Source organism: Pseudonaja textilis, chromosome 4 (genome assembly GCF_049901715.1).
Source record: "Pseudonaja textilis isolate UNSWEBS1 chromosome 4, rPseTex1.2, whole genome shotgun sequence".
Taxonomy (NCBI): Eukaryota; Metazoa; Chordata; class Lepidosauria; order Squamata; family Elapidae; genus Pseudonaja; species Pseudonaja textilis.
The window spans coordinates 38,106,120-38,126,148 of NC_141993.1; the positions used below are offsets into that span (position 1 = coordinate 38,106,120).

General features: G+C 33.3%; 1 protein-coding gene across 2 annotated transcripts in view; it reads right to left on the reverse strand.

Moving 5' to 3' along the window:
- Positions 1-1,497: 1,497 nt before the first annotated feature.
- The window catches only part of SEC23IP (SEC23 interacting protein), a 30,543-nt gene continuing 12,011 nt past the window's right edge, over positions 1,498-20,029 (reverse strand). Inside the window, exons 12-19 of one of the 2 annotated variants that reach the window (XM_026704875.2) lie at positions 18,770-18,865; positions 17,812-17,985; positions 17,267-17,422; positions 15,546-15,648; positions 14,415-14,600; positions 12,919-13,078; positions 7,389-7,497; positions 1,498-4,558 (exon numbers count right to left, since the gene is read on the reverse strand). In XM_026704875.2, coding sequence (XP_026560660.1) covers positions 7,416-7,497; positions 12,919-13,078; positions 14,415-14,600; positions 15,546-15,648; positions 17,267-17,422; positions 17,812-17,985; positions 18,770-18,865 — 957 coding nt within the window. In that variant the 3' untranslated portion in view covers positions 1,498-4,558; positions 7,389-7,415. Of the gene's footprint in view, positions 4,559-7,388; positions 7,498-12,918; positions 13,082-14,414; positions 14,601-15,545; positions 15,649-17,266; positions 17,423-17,811; positions 17,986-18,769; positions 18,866-20,029 lie in introns of both variants that reach the window. The other variant, XM_026704874.2, reaches the window with a different exon arrangement.

A 20,029-nucleotide genomic window follows, 5' to 3' on the forward strand; every position in this document is an offset into this window, starting at 1 on the left:
AAGGATGTAATTAGCACTGTGCTGAGGAAATTTTAAAAAAATTACTAGTCAATAAATGGTTAAAACCTCAACACACAGCAGAAGATTTTGCAGCATTTTTAAAATATTTATTTTCTAGGAATCTGAAAGATACCTTAACACAGATTGGGGAAGTTTCAGAATCCAATAAAATCATCAAAACTAAATAGCCATATTGGCTCACCACAAAATATCCTAAAAGCAAGAGTATATTATGCTGCAACTAAATGTTAAAGCAATAAGCAAAACATGAATTCAGCAAACTCTTCAAGCTGATAATTAAGCAAAATAATACACAAGTTAAAAAAAACTGTTTTCCATTTTCAAAAATGCTAACTCAGATTCTTCCAATTGACCAGGACGAAAGGAAACCTGCAAAGTATGTTCTTGTTCTTTCAATATGTGTTATGATGTTAGTTCAGTTTCTGTGTTGATATAATAATGACAATTTTGTTGACAATTTGTGCATTAAATCTTCTTCCGTATTGAAATGCTGGTCTACAGTCAGGATCAATGATTATAGAAGTTTCTGGCATGTCTTGAATTTGTACTTTTTCAAGTTGAAGAGATGCATTGCACAAGTTTCATTATCATAATAGTTTCTGCAATGATTCTACTATCTGATGCTGAATCTCATCATTGTGAAGCATTCTCAACTCTGTGCTATCTTGATGATCCATGAAGTAATTCATTGCCTTGGGAGTCAGCAGGTTCTGACCAGTTCTGGAGAACTGATAGCGGAAATTTTGAGTAGTTTGGAGAACTGGCAAATACCACTTCTGACTGGAGATTTTAGTATCCTTCCCCTGCAACACCCACTAAGCCACGCCCACAGAACCGGTAGTAAAAAAAATTTGAATTTCACCACTGGAGTCATAGGTCCCAGTTTTTGGATAACACTCCGTAAATTAACCCATCTGAGGTACTTGGGTTCAAAAACTATTTTCCTGTGGTACCATTTTACCCAGGTAAAGGTCATGATAACAATAATTTTAGTAATAGATTGATGTTTCTTGCATGGTCTCCATAGTATTCCCTTTTTGAAGTTTTTGCTTATTTTTGTTAAGTATGCTGGTCTTGGATTGTAACATTAAAAGATTTGAATTTACTTTTCTCTGTAAATTTACAAATATTTTCATACTTCACTACCATAGAAAAATACATATATCCAGAGTCAGATATTCTACATCACCCTAAGAGGAACTTAAGAAGATTGATAGGCTTCCCTTAGGCATGAAAGATGGCTAAGTAACTCTAAGCTAAACCCAACTCACGATGTGGTTGTTGTGAAGAAAGTAGGAAACAGGAACATTAGGTATGTTTATTACCTTATACTATATACAACTGTGGGGAGAGGAGGAGGAGACAGCAGCAATAAGTCCTCATGTTACTATACCCTACTGACCTGTACAAAACAGTTATGTAGGACCTCTTGTAAAATGTGCCAATTTCAGAAAAGAGAAGATGAAGAAAAAAGGCTTAAATGAACAGACCAGAAATTTTAATCTCAATACTAAAATTTAAAAAAAGAACAAGAAACACTCATCATAAGCCACTGATATAGTCATTCAAGAATTGATTTGCTACAGTGATAGAAACCCTTGCCAAAATGTAAATAATCTGGCTATTTTACAAAGCACATAAAAATAACAGACAGTGAAAGCAAAATTAAGTTTAAAAAATACATAAAGAGGGAATGAAATTGTAAGTCAGGTTCTTTATCACCTCAAGAACCTGACTTATGGTTTCATTATGTCTTATATTTACATTAACTAAAAATACAGTATAATTACAAAGCAGAATGTGAAGGGTTGAAGTTGTTGACAGTATGTACACAAAACTGTACATAATTCAACAGAAAACAAAAGTAAAACATCATTGCAGATACATTTGAGAAAATGACAGGTTTGCTTCCAGCTCTGAAAGCCCAATCAGAGAATAGTTTTGCTTCAGGCTTATCTAACCACAGCAGCAACCATTGTAATTTCCAAAAATACTCCCAGTATAAAGGTGCTACAAGAATTTGTGGAAAATAAGAATCCATTGCTACGGCTACAGTACCAATAAGAGGCAGAGATACTGGTTTGGCCATTCCTGATTATTTGTTTTTTGTAACTATTCCTCTTTCCTTCAAGAAAACACATAAAACAGCACAAACCAATAGTCACAGCACTGCTATCAATCTTAGCAAGCTGAGGAATGAAAATGCTCACAACTACTTCCACATTTTTCTCTGATTGCTGAAATGCAGCAGAGAAGTTTGGGTGATGGTTATAAACTCACCACTGGGTTCTAATTTTGAAAACCAAAATCTTAGTTTGGATGACTGTTGTTCATAAATTATTGAAATTTCTGCCACAAATTAAAACCCAGTTATTAAATAAAATACATAAGCAAGCATAGCAGTAGGAGATAATGTGCACTGCAGGTAGTTAATTAACGTGAAGTATAACAGCATTAAGTTTATACTTAAGATATCTATATCTCCATCCCCAAACTAAATGTATAATTTTTAACAAACTGAACTTTATCTGTATATTGAAATGAATAAAGCATATGGCATACTTGCAGAAATTGAAATATTTTGATGAATTTAAAATATTCAAAACCAAACTTAAATTCTATGCAAACATCCAAAACAGTTTATCAGGTTTGCACTATTTATTTCCATGGCAATAAACAATTTTCAATCAAAAACAAAATGAACTTCTTTAAATTAAACTTGATAATAAACACTTCTGCATTTTTCATAGTGGCAATCAATACATTTATTGTATCTCACTTTACATTTTCACTTCAGCATACTCTATATACAAATACTGTTGTTGATTCTTCAAAACCTTTGCATGTCTTTCTTTCCTTTATATGTGACCAGAATGATTGGGAATATGATCTGAATACCAAACATTAATTTTGAAACCTGTTTAGAGCAGTGTTTCTCAACTTCACAACTTTTAAGTGGACTCCAATCCCTATAATTCCCCAGCCAGCATGCTGGGAGATGAAATCCACATACCTCAAAGCTGCTAAGATTGAGAAACATTAGTTCAGAGATAAGTTTAATCTGAGTAATATTGAAGGACTTCTCCGGTTATTCTATGACAGAACACAGCTTCATTCACTATTTCTATGCCAAAATTTACTCAGGTTTAACAAGAAATATGTTAAATTTCATTATGACAAGGAGCATAGCAAACACTTATAAGGGAAAAAAATCCTGCTTTCAGAAAATAATATCAGAATTACCAAAAGAACCATAAACCTTCCCGAAAGGCCCACTAATATCACAGTTCTTAAAGATATATAAAATAGCTATGTGATAATATACTGCAATGAATTTACTTCTGTTAATTTAAATATATACATTTTTTAATTGCATAGACCATACAACAGGCAGAAGATGATTAAATTACAAATCTATCTCTTGGTCCTTCTTTTCAGGAACCAATATAATATCTGCTTCAGAATAAATATTACCACTTCCTGCAGTCAGCAAAATCATATTTTTGGGGGCTGGAATCTAAATTAACTCATAGCAAGTAGCCAATGCAATATCACTTTAATGAAACATTGCTTAATATGCAGTGAGGGGGAAAATTAAAAGTGATGAAGGAAAATAAGCTTCAGAAGTCCAGTGTTGATAAATTTATTTATGAAATTGTCAGATATTTTGCTATGAGAACTAGGCAATGTTAAAGGACTAACTAAATTTGATCTCTAAAGCATTCCTCCACCCGCAGAGCCATAAATGTAGACATTTTTCTAGGTCTAGTCCTCAAATCACATATCAAGTCATGTATCCTAGCAGATTCACCAATGTCAAACAAAATTTAGCTCATTGTTCTCTACTCAATAAGCAGACAAATAAACAAGAAGTACAAATTAACTCCTAAATTAATTCATAGCAAGTAGCCAATGCAATATCACTTCAATGAAACATTAAAGTGAGTTTACAACAATTCTCTATATAACTTAGAATAAAGGTTCATGTCACAAAAATAAAAATGCATCTCTTTCAGACACTCAGAAGTCTTTTATAAAAATGTAATTGTAAGTCTGATATTGTATGAAATTGATTCCAATTATTTATTTTGCAAACATACTGGCTTGATGTAAAGGTACATTAAACAAATTTGATGTTAAGTTTACATTTTTAAAGAAATTGGACCAAATTGATTTATTAAATAAAAGTATTATTGCTATTTACGATGAAGATATTATTTAAAAAATAGAATCCTGATCAAAAACACAGGCCTGATAAGCTTACGAACCAAGGCATATTAGAAATTATTAATTTGCATGTATCTAAGATGACTCAAGTTTGGCAAAAATGCCACAAGTGATTCAAGGCTATGAAAACAGTATACACGCTCTAAAAAAAAAACCAACATTTTTTTCCCCACACCCGATGTTTTCTTTTCTAAAAGGTGGCTTAGAAACCGAGTGCTGCAGACTGAAACAACTTCTGTCATCTATGGATAGGGAATTGGTGTCTTTTTCTTCAAAGGCTGTTAGCAGGCCAAAACAAAGATGAGAATTGCTGAAAAAAGAAAAGAGAAATAGACAGGAGGGTAAGCTATGGAAAACTTTGTTAACTGAAAATACAATTGCCAAGAGATGTAAAAATATCACTGGAAATATATAGGAATGTCTCTATCCATTTAATTTCTATTAGGACATTTTCTGCCCATACCAGTGCTACTGGAGAAAAGAATGTAAGGAAAAAACGCATTATAAAATATAATCCTGTCATAATTACAACTTCTTTAGCAGTAATTATCGTAATTTTTATGTTATTGTTTTTTACTTTAATTACCATACAATTTTCTAAAAGATATATAATCTCATCAAATAACTTTTTTTTAGCATTTTTCATTTGCACAATGGCCACACACAAAAATATTTTCAGTCAGATTTAGATGCTACAAGTTTACAATGAAAATCTGAACTAAGCATAGAACATGTTTTCAGTTCATCCACTGTCTGCAGCAAACCAATTTAAAAACACAAAACCAATAATGCTACTCCTCTAATTATAGTCAAATTATGACAAAGTAAACATCAAAAGAATAACACCTCCCAGTTACCCCAAAATATCAAAATATCTTAAAATGCTCTGACAGAGCATTTTACACCTATCTTCACATAAATAATTTAGCTCAGTGTACCTATTTGCTTCTATTAAAATCAAACATTTAAAGTTGGATTAAATCATTTATAAAATGTATTAAAACATATCTGGAGGCAATGCCAGTCTTATTCCCATTTTGGTGTGGAATACAGTAAAAATTCAGCCTAATTTTCCCTCTGGAACTTCAATTTTCTTACATGTGAAAAGTCCCAGGGGTTGCATATCAGTAGGTGACTGCAGAAAAGTTTCCTAAGAAATCTGTGTATTTGCCTCAAAAATAGGACTTTTCATGCATAAGTAAATAGCTATGTTTCTCCTCAAAGTAATATGACTAGATGCAATAAATGTGATGGTTGAATGATAGAAGTGCTATGTATTGAGGCAAAGAAAGAAAACTGTATTGGGAAATGGAAAATGTGCACAAACCCCATCTTTCTAATGGTCAACTGAACTGCCTTTGGAAAAAAAGCTTCAAGAATTGTTCACAGACTGTTCTTATAGATTGCATCATGCCCCAGGTATAAATTCTATTCTGATGTACTGCTAGAGTAATGTAACATATTACAAAGGAAGTTAATATATATTATTTTTCAAATTGAAACTACTACATAGCAAACATACAGAGTGTGCCTTTATTATAGTAATAATGCAATAAAATCATAGAATTTGAATGTTCCCTTCATATTTTGGCAAATAGGTTTCTACAAACTTTTTTGACAATGGTTCAAGTGGCAATCGCAGGAGTATTTTCCTCCACTTGTTATTTCTTCAGATGACTCATTTGGAAAGTTTACATTTAAATTGCAATCATGATAAGTGCTAAAGATTAGACATTTATCTGTATATTTTAAACAAAGCTTCTCTCAACAAGCAAAGCATGAATATGTCATGAAGCAGCATGATATGAGCAAATTGTTTACTAAACTCTGGGAGTAATTAGAATAATTTCTACTGTTATGTATTATTTACTATAATTGCAATTGGATGTCTATGTACGCATAAGAAAAATTGCTAAGAGTGATAAATATTTCACATATATTGATTCCAAAATATGTTAAATGGTCAGAAGTACCTAATTCAGAAGTATATAACAAATTCTTCATACAAGTTAAAATAATTTAAGCCAAAGAAAACAAATTTCTCAACTAAACTCTGCAATACATATTGTTAATCAAAACTGAATGTATATCATCTGATAATTTTTCCAATTCATTGAACAGATTAAATACAGATCAGTGTTTCAGAATTTGATCCTATAAAGATAACTACATATTTATTATTTGTTTCCCTTTTGATTTCCTGCATATAAACTTATTTAAAAAAAGAAAAATATAATGTATTTCTTTCCTAACATGTACATATATTTGCTAACAGAAGGATGTTTGCAAACTGCTGACGGATGGGGAACATAAAATTAGTCCTAACCATTATATGCTTAAGTTATATATTTTATATTAATAAGCAGAATTGTTTCATTTGCTCAGTGTTACATTATAAGAATCATGGGACTGTTAGGCTAAAAGTATTTCAAAAATGTAAAATTTTTGATAACATAATTTTTATAAGCAGAAGAGGGATTACATCACTAGTACTAAAATTATTCTAACGTGACATTAGATATCTTCAATGAAGCTAACCTCAAAAAGGAGATGTAAGAGTTCCAACTTCATGTTATCAAAAAGACTGGAAAGACTAGTAACTATCCCCGCCAGCTAGCTGGTGTTACTTTTTTGTGCCATAGTTGGAGAAAATTACAAAAAAAGACTTATATTATCACACTCATCAAATTCACGGTTGAAGAGTTATGAGGTTTTTTTTTTTAAAAAAATAGGGCTTTTCTAACATTTGTTACAAAATGTTACCATATTACCAAATTACCATAAAGTAATTCACTTCACAGGCAAATGTTTTAAAATGGAACATACAGCTGGTCCTTGAATTACAACTGCAATTGGGATCAGAACTTATGTTGCTAAGCAATGTGGTTGTACATTATATGACCCCATTGTTTTGCGATGGCATTCCCAGCAAATCCAGTTGTCTTCATAACATAACCCCATATTCAATACCATACCTTTAAATGGTTGCTGAAGTAGTTGAAACCCAAAAACTACCTGTACATAAAGTGATACAAATATATTTCAAGCATACTAGTACCTCTATACTAGAACCCATACTATACCAATGTAAACCTTTTAGGAAATAATACTGTATTCTATTTATATTAGGTATTACTTACACAATTTGTATTAAAGATGTTCTGATATCAGTGTTGTGGTTGTTCAGGATAAACACTCATAGTTCTATAGATTTCTTTTAGAAGAAGTAGAGCCGTATCTTCTGATTCCCTGCAGATTAAAAAAAATGCGAATTTCCAGTGAATTGCCTAATTTGAACAACATTATTGTATTCTGTAATGCAAAGAAGGCAAATACCTAACTATGCAGAAAAATTGAGAAATTGCTAACCTGGTGTTCTTTGATTGCTTTTCAAATTAATTTCTTCAACATGTTTCAAACATATGTCTCTCCGCAACATCATAATAGTTTACTTAGGTCATTTAATCCTTCAGCTATGTTTTTTTAACATCAACATGCAAAACACAGCATCTCAATCATCTTGACACATAATTACTTGCCCTTAATTTACTCTCTGATTTACATTATATTTCTTCCAATTGTATCTCATTTCATTGCCCATTTTCTTCATTCATTAAACAACTTATTTTAGACTTTATTCTATCATGATTTCAGGCTCAGTTTTAATCTTCACTGATTTGATCATGATTATACTAATAATGTCTCCTTTCAACCAATTGGTCTACAAGCATTCTATTGCTAGCAGCTCAAATTCCTCATCAAATTAAACATCTTTTAAATCCCATAACATCACATTAGCAGTCTCTAAGCTCTGCTACAATAAAGAAAAAACAGTTTCTTGAATGTTTTCTGTAACTTTTATTAATAAAATTCATCTTTTTCACTTATTTTATATTTTTGATCGGGTATTTATTTATTTATACAGCGTATGGCAAATACATGCATTTATAGTGGTTCAAATGCTAATGTCCAGTCTGCTTAGCCATTCAAAGGCAGGGTGGTCTATGTTGAAAAAAATCAGACATTGGGCCAGTGTAAGCTCTTGATGGACATTCAGACACAATGTGATGGTTATTTTGTCAAGGAGCACCACAGTCACACTGAGAGGTAGAGACAAGACCCCACTTAAACAATGAGTTCTGGCAGACTCCATGTTGGGTATGGATCCTGTTCAGAGTTGATGCTGGCGAGGAAGGTCAAAACCCGGCACCTTTTGTGTAGGGTCATCTACGTAACTGCCTGTATCTGGGCATTCAGTAGCCTATTTGGCTTTCCACTGTGTTAGTCAACTATTGAGCGAGTGCCAGAGAGGGCTTCCTGAATTTAAGCCTGCTAATTGATAGATGAGGAAGATCAGCATGCATAGGAAGAAGTGGGTTTCTCATAATTTTGTTGTATTCCTTTACTAAGGCTTCCTGCCTTTATAGAGTTAGTGGTGCAATGTGGCTCAAGATGGGGGCCTAAAAAGTAGGCGCAGATTTTATGCAACCGCTTATGATCCCCACTGTATCATTTGATCAGGTGACATTTATAGATCCAATTTGATTGTAATTCTAATTAATGGGTATTAAGGCTGTCCTGAACAATATTACAAGAATCCACAGCTAATGAAACCAGGGACAGATTGTTACTGCTGTTACATTATTAAATTTTATGTTCTATCTTTCTATTTCTTGGGTCATATACTCAGGTAGAATCTGCTTGCCCAACATGCTCAAGCTTGGAGGAAGCTGTAAGAGATTGAGTGGATGGGCGTGCAGAATAGCCTTCTTAGTAGCAACTCCCATACTCTGAAACTCTGATTTCCCAAATCAGGAGAGTCCCCATCATGCTAGAAGATTGTAAAAGTGGCATTCTTTCACATAGGCATGTGGTGTGTGAAAATGTAGCGGTAGAAAGCAACACTGAGATTTTAGTTGTGTTTTTCTTATTATTGATTTTTATAATTGTTTAAGTTACCCATAATTTTGTGTGTGATATACAAATGGTTGTATGACTAATGGTTGGAAGCAATGATACATAGATCCTTTCTCTAATAGTATCAAGCTTCTTAGCAAAGGAACAAAATTTGATTCCATTCAGAGTAGAACTATGTTTATTTTGTTTATTAATGCACTATTGCAAAAATAATATACTAACAAACTATTTTTATTTTTTTATAATACAGTTAGCAGCACTCTAATTTAATATTTGTGCATGTTCAGAGAACCAGGCTCTGTATTAATTTATTGCTATTTCTAATTATTTGGTGGTGTTGAATTTCATCTTATAATAAATTATGTAATGAGTATATTAATACCAAAACAAGACGACTAATTTTTATTTGTAATCCAGGACATCCTAATCCTATATAACCTGCAGCAGAGTACTGAATCTAATAGATATATTACAAAGTGCAACAACTCTATTTTTATAAACAATTAAGTAACCTTCAAGTTGTCCAAATAGATTTCTGACAAAGATATAATGGTGAGCTAATCCCCAGAAGAATTTTTGTATAATTTATTTGAGTACATGCCATAATGAAATAGAACATATAGAAAGACCAAAAAACTCATTTATTATACAAATCCTTGCATCTCTTCAGCCCTATACTTAAAGGGCAGGTAGAGAGAGACTGACTATTACCTATTAACAGAAAAAAATATTGTTTGTCTACTACCTCAAGATTTATTTTATTAATCAGCAATGTATGATGTATTTGGCTGCAGCCTACTATGTAAGAACCCAACAATTTTAAAACTTTTTTTTTTCATTTTAAACACTTGTATTTTTAGATAGTTCTAGAGTAGAACTATACATGCAAAAACTGCATTAGATAGAATAGATTTACAGTAGATTCTATTCTATGTTAAATATAGAATTTAGATTTTTTTTATAGTATAAAAAACTAAACATCAACAGGTTGGAATTCTGATGTTAAATATTCTACAACATTCAGTTCTAAATACCTAGTTACCAGGTACTGTATGATACAGAACTTGAGGCTTAACTTCAGAGACTTGACCACAATATTTGCAGAACTGGATTTTCCAGTCACTCCCTTTTTCTATCAACCAGCACCAAATCCTGCCATAAACTACCCAAATAATATTTCTTATTTGCCAATGTACAGGGTTAGTCCACAGAATTTTCTTTAACACAAGAGTGCCATCTTATGGATATATTATCTAACAGCCTTCCAACATAGATCAACAAAGGAAATTGAAACATTTCTGAAGCAAAATATAAGCAGGCAAACTTGGGCGCAAATTCTAAACCTACTTTAAAAAAAAGGCATATAAGAGGAATAAATTATGTTATTTACACTCTCAGAATATAGTGATGGTAATCAACATGAAAATTTTTAAAGTGTGGGAAACTAAGTTCATAGAGGATAAAATTGTTGGGAAAGTTAAGGAAAGAAGAGATTTGATTTCATGTTTTCTCCCAGTAGATATCAGGTTAGCAAATGTTGTGGCAGAATATTTGATAAGAAATAGCAGGTTGGAATATTTTACTAAAATACATCAAATACAATACAACATTTCCATATTTAGATGCCAGATGTAATACCCCCACATCAAAGTTTTTAGCAAAGTAAATAGACTACATTTACAAGTCCTCATTTTGTCGTTTAAATCAAAATGGCTATAAAGTCATAAAGTTATAGGAATATATCAAGGGCCACTTTAGTTGTATAAGAATTTACCCATCCCTATGGTCTGAAATGAAGCTCTTCATTTTGTTAAACACTACTTCAGTAAACAGGTCCTTTGTTCTTAAACTGATGCAGCAGTGTAATCCTGAATATCTCATATCATTGTTCATAAAATTCACATCTCTTATCTTAGGCAATGAAAGTAATCTAAAGCAGGGATCCCCAACCCTTGGCCCATGGAAGGGCACTGGTCTGCTGCATGCCAGCAACTGGGCCGTGCGAGCAAGTGAAGCCCCATCTTTGGAATGCAGGCAGCATACAACATCATGTCTCCTCCGGTCCACAAAAAAATCTCTCTCCATGGAACCAGTCCCTGATGCCCCAAAGGTTGGGGGCCACTGATCTAGAGAAAATTCAAAAAGACGCCAATAGAAGATAATATATGTAGCTCATGATTAAACTGTGGGGTCCTTGGTGCTCTCTGACCTTGTTTGCTTGCTTATAGACATGTTATTTCTCAACTAGTGAACAGCTAGTGAGTGTGGGGTTTCCATCCTATTTATATACAGTAGTTTGTCCTACCACTATAGGGTGGGGGACTGGTTTTCACCTTAGTAGTTGTTTTTGATTTGTTTGGGCTTGATCGTTTTTCTAGTATTTTCCATCAGGACTATCAGTGGGAAAATTCATGGGTCTCATTTACAGGACTCTTGTGGGTCCAGGAAGGTAGAAGTTCTTTCCCATGTCCTCAATGTCCTTTTTATAATGCACACAACTATCCCTACATTTGAGGGTCATACTGATACATTTTTCTGTATTATTTTTTGAGATAATTCTACACTCACATACCAGGTGTCCAAATACTTTTATAAAGTAATGCAATTGTGCAAAAGTTTTAATTAGATATATTGTTTTATTGTTTTACTGGATTTTTTTCCCCTGATCAGTTGTTGTATTGCATACTTTCCTTTTTTATTGTATAGATACATCAAAGATCATAATAAAGAAGTTTGATTTGATTTCTGGTGTTAATTCCTGCTTATCTGGATGTTGGTTACTGAAAAGGATGTGTTCTGGTCTATTTTTCTTTCCTCCTTAGCTTTTTACTTTCACTTTTTCATAGTGGGTAAATGTGGTTTATAATCTATTTGTCTATTGATGGCAGATTTGCCTAAATGACAAGCTTCCAAGAATCCCCTAGCATTTTGAATGAAGTTTAGTCTAGGACGCTTACGGATTCTAGCTGAAACTATAGATGGCTTTATCCATAAATCATGAGATTAACTTTTCATCCTGCTTTTTTCTTCATACTCCCATCAATAAGACACATAGAGATAAACCACATTTACATGCCATTCAAAAGGAACAAGCTAAGAAAGAAATAAAAAGACCAGAACACATCTTCTCCAGCAACCAACATTCAGATAAGCAGGTATTAACACCCAAAAAACAATCAAGCAGAAAACAACAGCCAAATCAAGGAACTATCAAGAAGAAAACCATACCCCAACTAACAATGGCAGGGAGCAGAGTCATCAATACATATCTGTTTACCTAGTTTAGTAATAAAATATCTGCAAGGAACCAAGCTCAGATAGTATCAAGGACTCCACATGCAAAAAGGTGCTAGTAATATATAGCAATAGAAATAGCATTTGGACTTATTAACTGCTCCATGGTGCTTTACAGCACTTTCTGAGCTGTTTAGAATGTCGCATATCATCCCCAACCATCTGGGTCCTCATCTTACCAACCTCAGAAGAATGGAAGGCTGAGTCAACCTTGAGCTGATCAGGATCGAACTCCTGGCAGTGGGCAGAGTCAGCCTGTAATACTGCATTCTAACATTTGTGCCACCATGGCTCCTATACATGGATTTTATAAATGCATTGTTACTTGCTGAACTATGATGTGGTAGTATATACCTTTGCTGCGAATATTAAATGTAGAAGACAAAATAATAGCTGAAAAAGAGGGATATATAAAGAAACAAAATTTTGCAGCACTGTTTGTTACAAAAAAATTCTTACCAGTAGCACAAGTGACTCTGTAAAGCGAAAAGATACTCATTAAAACTTTCTATAGGTTTTTCTTGAAGAACATAATCAATACGACGGCCTCCATTTAGCAAACCAATTTTTATATTCAAGTCTTCATCCTTTGAAAGTTCTGGACTTTCCACTATCTTTTCTGCTTCATGAGAAAGAAATTGAGTATGAAAAATAAGTTGAATCCTCCTTTGGCCATTCTTTCTATTTCAGTATTAACCCTTTATATAACAGAGTTAAAAATTTTCTCCTGATACAGTATATATACACTTCTGCAAATAAATGTTAAGAAGAAAACAAATATTCAATGGGAATTTATTATATTATGCATATTCAGAAACTTTCAGAAAACAAGCCATCCTGTCACACAGTCTTACTGTGCAGGATATCCTAAAAACATCCAGTGATGTGTGCAACAATTGATCTAAAATGGCCTGGTGTGCTTCAGTTCCAGGATAGATGCTTTCAGTTAAATGCTTCTTAAAGAGGCTATGCTTTTCCTGGATTTACATGGTAACTACTTAGGCTTTGAATATGTTTTACTTAGTCCATAACACAATAGGATTACTTGTTTCACTTTGAAATCCACATGAATTTAAAACTAACAGCACGTGATAAGAAGGCAGATAAAGGCACTTCAAAGATAATCTCAAATTATATTTCATTGCAATAACTTCAGATTATTTTTTTCACTAAAAGTACTTTAGTTTGAATCACTTAAGAAAAGTTAAGTAAAAAAAAATCAACACAGAATAAAATAAACTTTTTTTGTCTAGAAAGTCAATATTTGATTACCTCAGGCAATTGTGTTATTTAGAAAAGTTGTCCTGTTTATCATGGTGCATAGCAATGCATTTACTATGTGCAACATAAGGTTTTTACTAGATGTACCAGATAGTCCTTGACTTACAACCACATATGGGACTTGGTTAGCAACCATTTCTACTGTGGTCATTAAGTGCATTACTGTGATTGTAAAATAAATCACACAGTCATTAAGCAAAGGTAGCTTTCCCAATTGACTTTATTTATCAGAAGCAGATTGGGAAGGTCACAATTTGTGTTCATTGACCATAAGATGCTGCAACTGTCATAAATGTGAGTCACTTGCCAAGCACCAAAATTGCAGTCAAGTGCTTGCAGACATATTGTGACAGTCACAACTTCAAACATGGGTCATAAGTCACTTTTTCTGAGGCCATAGTAACATAAACTGTCATTAAACAAAGGGTTATAAGTTGAGGACTATTTATAACTATTTTCCTTCTAGGAGAACTTGTAATTTTTATCCCCTTCCAGGATAAAAATGAAAGTTTGCATATTGGAAAAACTACCCAATGCTTTATCAAGTTTCAGATTATGAGATGCGAGTTCCTAACACGAGACTCTAAACTTCAATCCTGCAGAGAAATAGAAACACTACTACAGTTTTATCACTTTGAGCAGTTACTGAAAATGATATGGTTGTATCAACCAACCTTCTGCCTCATCTTTTTCCTCTTCTGCTTTAATCTGGTGGGCCACTTTCTCCAATTCTGCTTGGAGTTGTGAAGAAGAGGTATGGGCACGTGCAAATTCATTAAGGGTTTGCCAAGCACTTTTCAAAGAGCTGAGAAAGCCTTGTTTCAAGTCTGATCCCATTCGAGAGAGAGAATCTTTCAATTCTAATGAAAAAAGATAGAAAAAAATATAAATTTGTTCCAACCACTGCAAATTTAAAAAGCGATTACTTTGTTAAATACAAATGTTAGTTACCTAGAAGTAAATACAGAATACAGCTTCAATTAAACAACAACAAAAACCATTCTGCCATCTTTAGACAATTATTTATTGTAGCTCTGTTCAATTTGAATGCTTATCTGGTTCACTGTCCCGGTTTTAAAAATATTTAAATGTATTAACCTGGTAAATTGATGGATCCTCATGAATCAATTAAGGTTGGAGATAATATGGCTTCACTTCTATCTGTCTATCTTCCCCTCAAGCCCCCTTTTGAAGAGCAGAATGCCAGCAGACATGGTCCTCTCCAAGCACTTGTGGGGAGCCATGCAGGGGGCCACCTGAGACTCCCCCTACATTCTATCTATCTTTTATATTAACAATAGGATTGTGGAATCCTTTGGATGCTTCATATGCAAAATAAATTAAATGAGGACTAGATCTGAAGCACTGCATAGCTGTAATTAATCTAAACAGGCTCCTTAAAGAACGGAGTATGACTCTTTAAAATCAGATATTTATTTATCAATCGAATCTATGTCGCTGTCCATATCACTTAGCAACCAAAACTCCATATTGAATTATCATTATTAACCAAGGACTACCTGTAGCTGCACTATTCTAAACATATAATTGTAACCATGAGTAGTGACCATTGTTATTTTCTGTGAGTATTGGTAAGGGAAAAATAAATTACCAAAGTGGAGGACAGCATTTTGGAGGGAAAGTTTTATAAAATATTTTTTTCACACAATGATACTAAAGATTTTATATCTTGATATGTTGTTGCATTCTATTTGCAAGCTTCTTCTATTTGTGCTTTATAAAATACATACATACTGACTTATGTTCAAGTCAGATATTAGAAAATATTTCAATAGTTTATTTACCAAGGTGGAGTCTTTTTCTGCCTTTGTGGTGTGGAATGAGGACTGGTTTCACATCAAAATCAGAAATAATCATAGGTTCTAGCCTGTATGCCACTGGATCAAGCTAAAGAATTAAAAATACAATATAAGTAATTTCAAGTCTAAACATAGAACTGCACAACTAGCTTCACATAAAAAGATTGGACTGGTTTCTCAATAGCAGCCAGAGGTCCAACATAGTTGGGAAGAAAATACATTAAAACATTTGCAATGCAGTATCTAAAATCAAGTATTATCCTTAATGTAGCTTTTCTATTTCTATTTGTTCACATGTTATTTATTTGTAGATTTAATTTATTTGTAAACACATTATCACGCATGAAATCATTTAATAATTAGTGTATTGATAATCAAACAATAAAATATCAGGTCTTAAGCATTCAATACTCAGTTATGCTACAGAACAGAACACTCAAATTACAAGAAAAGCACATATACAAGGGATCTAGTGTACAAATAGAATACTGCACAAAGTGTGTAGTACACCTTTTTTCAGTGTTTAAGAAAAGCCTCTGTAATTACTGTAATTAAGACAGTAAATCCTAATAATATATAAGTTGCTAAAGGGAACACAGAAATGCATCCTCTATTTATGCTTACAAGACGCCTAAAGTTTTGATCTGTAATTTCAGAGAACTAGAAGAGGGAAATAAATAGATCTAGGTCATTTGAAAAACAGAAGGCAACTCCTTCTTAGCAACAAATAAAGAACAATTACAAAATATTCTCAGATATTAATAGCAATAGCACTTAGGCATATACCATTTCAGTGCTTTACAGCCCTCTCTAAGAGGTTTACAGAGTCAGCATATTGTCCTCAATGGTCTAGGTCCTTATTTTACTGACCTCAGAAGGATGAAAGGCTGAGTCAACCTTGAACCAGTCAGGATTGAACTGCTGGCAGTCGGCAGAATTAGCCTGTGATATTGCATTCTAACCACTGCGCCACCATAGCTCTTTTCATCCCAAACAGAAACTTATTCACCCCCAAATATTTAATAAATCAAAATGTAGACAATCCAGTGTAGAAATACATGTAGACCTCGACTTACAACCACAATTGGTATCTGAATTTCTGTTTTAAGCAAGGTGGTTGTTAAGTGAGTCACATCCAATTATACAACCTTTTTTGCGTTGTTGGTTAAGCAAATCACTACCACTATTAAATGATCCAGGTCGTCATTAAGTACATTCAGTTTTCCCCATTGACCTTTCTTACTGGAAGATGGCTGGCAAGGTCAAATGGTGGTCACATGACCCTAGGACACTGCAACTGTCATAAATACATATCAGTTGCCAAGCACAAAAGTTTTTATCAACTGACTACAGGATGCTATGAAGGTTGTAGTTGTCCAGTCGTAAGTCATTGTTTTCAGTGCCACTGTAATTCTGAATGGTAACTAAACAAATGGTTGTAAGTCAAGAACTACCCGTGTGAAATTCTAAAAGTTTTCCTGATTTGCATGGCAACTCAGGGTTTCAAATATTCCATTTACTCCCTAGCCCTAAACAAAGAATGTAATCTTTGGTGTCACATTTTCTTTTAAAAATATAAAATATGATAAAAATAGGTCAGAAATTAATTTTCTTAGTTTTCAAAAAGTTATACTTAGAATTTTAAATATGTAAGATACAATATTACTTTCACTAAATGTAATTTAAAACCTGTTCTTCTCACTAACCGGATGATATATGTTAAAAAATCCCTTGCAGGTTGGCAGCCTGTAGCTTTCCTCAATTTTTTCCACGCCTCTTACAGTGAGAAATACACCAATTGGAGAACCCAAAGCAAAGAAAATATTTGGTTCAAAATCAAGAGTGTTGTATACCACAGACACCTAGAAGACATAAAAGTATTTTATTTTTAAAAAGAAAAGAAATAATAATCTGTTTTATGTCAGCCACTTCAGTTTCAGCCATTAACATGTATCCCCAGACTGGACATAACAAAGCTGATTTTGGAAACAGCAAATTACAAAATGCCTTTCACCTGAAAGCATTTTAGGTGAAATTGATGCTCTGTGAGTAGGTTCACAACAAACATTCTATCATCTGTATTCCAGCTTCTGAGGAATATTTTTTGTTTTCACTTTATTCTCTAATACACAATCCCTCATCTGTAACTGTATAGACTATGCAGAAAAGACTGTAGTCCAAAAGGGGACAATTATACCAGTTGGAAACAAAATGTATTTATTTACAATATATATATGTGTGTGTATTGTACCTGGCCTGTCCCCATGTCAAAAAATTCATAGTCTACATGTGCGGATGAAATGGATGCTCCAAATGGGCGCTTTCGTTTGGATGCCTCTTGAGGAATGGCAGGTTCTGAAGATGCAGTAACTGAAGAAAACTTAACTGTCTGAGCAACTTCTGCCATTGCAGCCTTTTTTTGTTCCTATTGAAAAAAAGATTTTTAAAAACTGAAGAATCAAAGAATTACTCTTAAATAAGTATATGCATTTATATTTGTACAGACACAGGCACACACTAACTTTGTTACAGGTTCAATTATCTTTTCTTCAGGATCCTCTGGAACTGCTCAAAATATCATGCAGAATTCTTTTATTTTTTCTTTCAATTCCAGGAAAGCCAAATTGTCTACATCCTTTTTCATCTGTTTATTATTTCTGTTTTACTTGCTTAAATTTTCACTTTAAAATTTCACTTAATTTCTCTCCTACGATGCACCTATAGAATCTTCAATTTTTTTCCTATTTATTCAAACATTTTCTATAATATTTCTGGCTAATTTTTTTCTATCAGTTGATCTAATTGCCTCATTTTGCTTTGCAGCTTTTCTGATGGATTATTCATAATCCAAACATAAGTCTATTACAAAGACGAAGATAAATAGCAGGCTTCTCTTTTCCCCCCACTGTCATTCTCTCTATAGCTTTAAGGGTTTAAATCCCTGCAGTTTTCTTGATAAGATGTTTCACAGCTTTCCACTTAACCATTACCCCAAATTGTCTCTCAGGGTTTCAAACACAAAAATTCTAACTAGGAGCTGAATGTTAAATATTTGTTCAGAGTACTTTACAAAAGGTGTTTCTTCCATATAGAAGGTCAGTAAAATATGTTATCACTCTGCCTATTTCTGTGATGAAATGTTAATATTCAAACAGAGACAAAAGGAGAGTCAATGAGATTGTTTCCCAAAACAAAACTTCCATTCCTACCTGTTTGGCTGCTCTGTCTTTGACAAAGTTTGCTATCTTCTTCCGAGGCCCAAGAGGTATCCCCATTTCCTTCAGGTCATCAATTGTACACAGCAGCTTTTAAAATAAAATGAGGGAAATCAAATTTTGTATTCTTCCTTTAAAAAAATAAAAATACATTTCCCTATAGCTGGTTAGTTAACAAAAAAGTATAAACATTTTAGTAGTACAGGTTGTCCTTTATTTACAACAGTTCATTCAGTCACCATTCGAATTTACAACAGCACTGAAAAAAGTTATGACAGTTTTTCACACCTATGACTATTACAGCATCCCCTTGGTCACACAATCAAAATTCAGATGCTTGGCAACTGACTTGTATTTATGATGGTTGCAGTGGCCTGGAGTCATCTGATCTCCTTTTGCAACCTTCTGACAAGCAAAGTCAATGGCAAAGCCAAATTCACTTAACAACTATGTTTCTACCTTAATAATTCCAGTGATTGACTTAACAATTGTAGCAGGAAAGGTTGAAAAATGATGCAAAATGTACTTAACAAATGTCTCACTTAACAACAGAAATGTTGGGCTCAATTTTAATTGTTAGTCAAGGACTCACATATGCATTGGTGACAATTACCATGAATCCTGGGAGGCAAGTTAAGAACCTCCAGTATAATCAAGTCTGTGTAATTGAAAGAACAGCTATTTCCCCACAGCTTTCCTTACTTGTAGATTGAAAGCAGCAGGACCCAGAGTTTATAAAATAGATCAAAATACATGCTAAAAACCAATACTGTAAACCTAATCTATTAATCCCCGAATGTCATCACAGAGAAATCCTAAGTAAAGTAAGTTATTGTGATCAATAAATCATACTCATGCAGCTTACCACTGTGATAGCAATGTAGCTGCAGCACCATTATCTTGTGTTTTTATTTTAGTTTTTAATTCATTATAATTTATCTCTGGAAATTAAGCTTTTATTTTTCTACATCCTCTCAACTCTGAAGGAACAGGTTACTATTTTGAAAAGCCTCGATGATTCAAAACAAGCTCTTTCCAATCTCAAGAGTTTAATTTGGATAATTTAACTCCAGGAGTGACAGTGACAAAGGCATAGGCAATTCATTTCTTAGCTTCAACTTGCCAGGATACTGGCCTCTAACCTACCAGTAAATATCTTAGGTCAATTGCAGTTCAACTTTCTCAAATTCTTAGTTGCTGGTCATGAAACTTCAACAAATATATTGAAAGGATCTATTTGCCCCTCAATTCTCA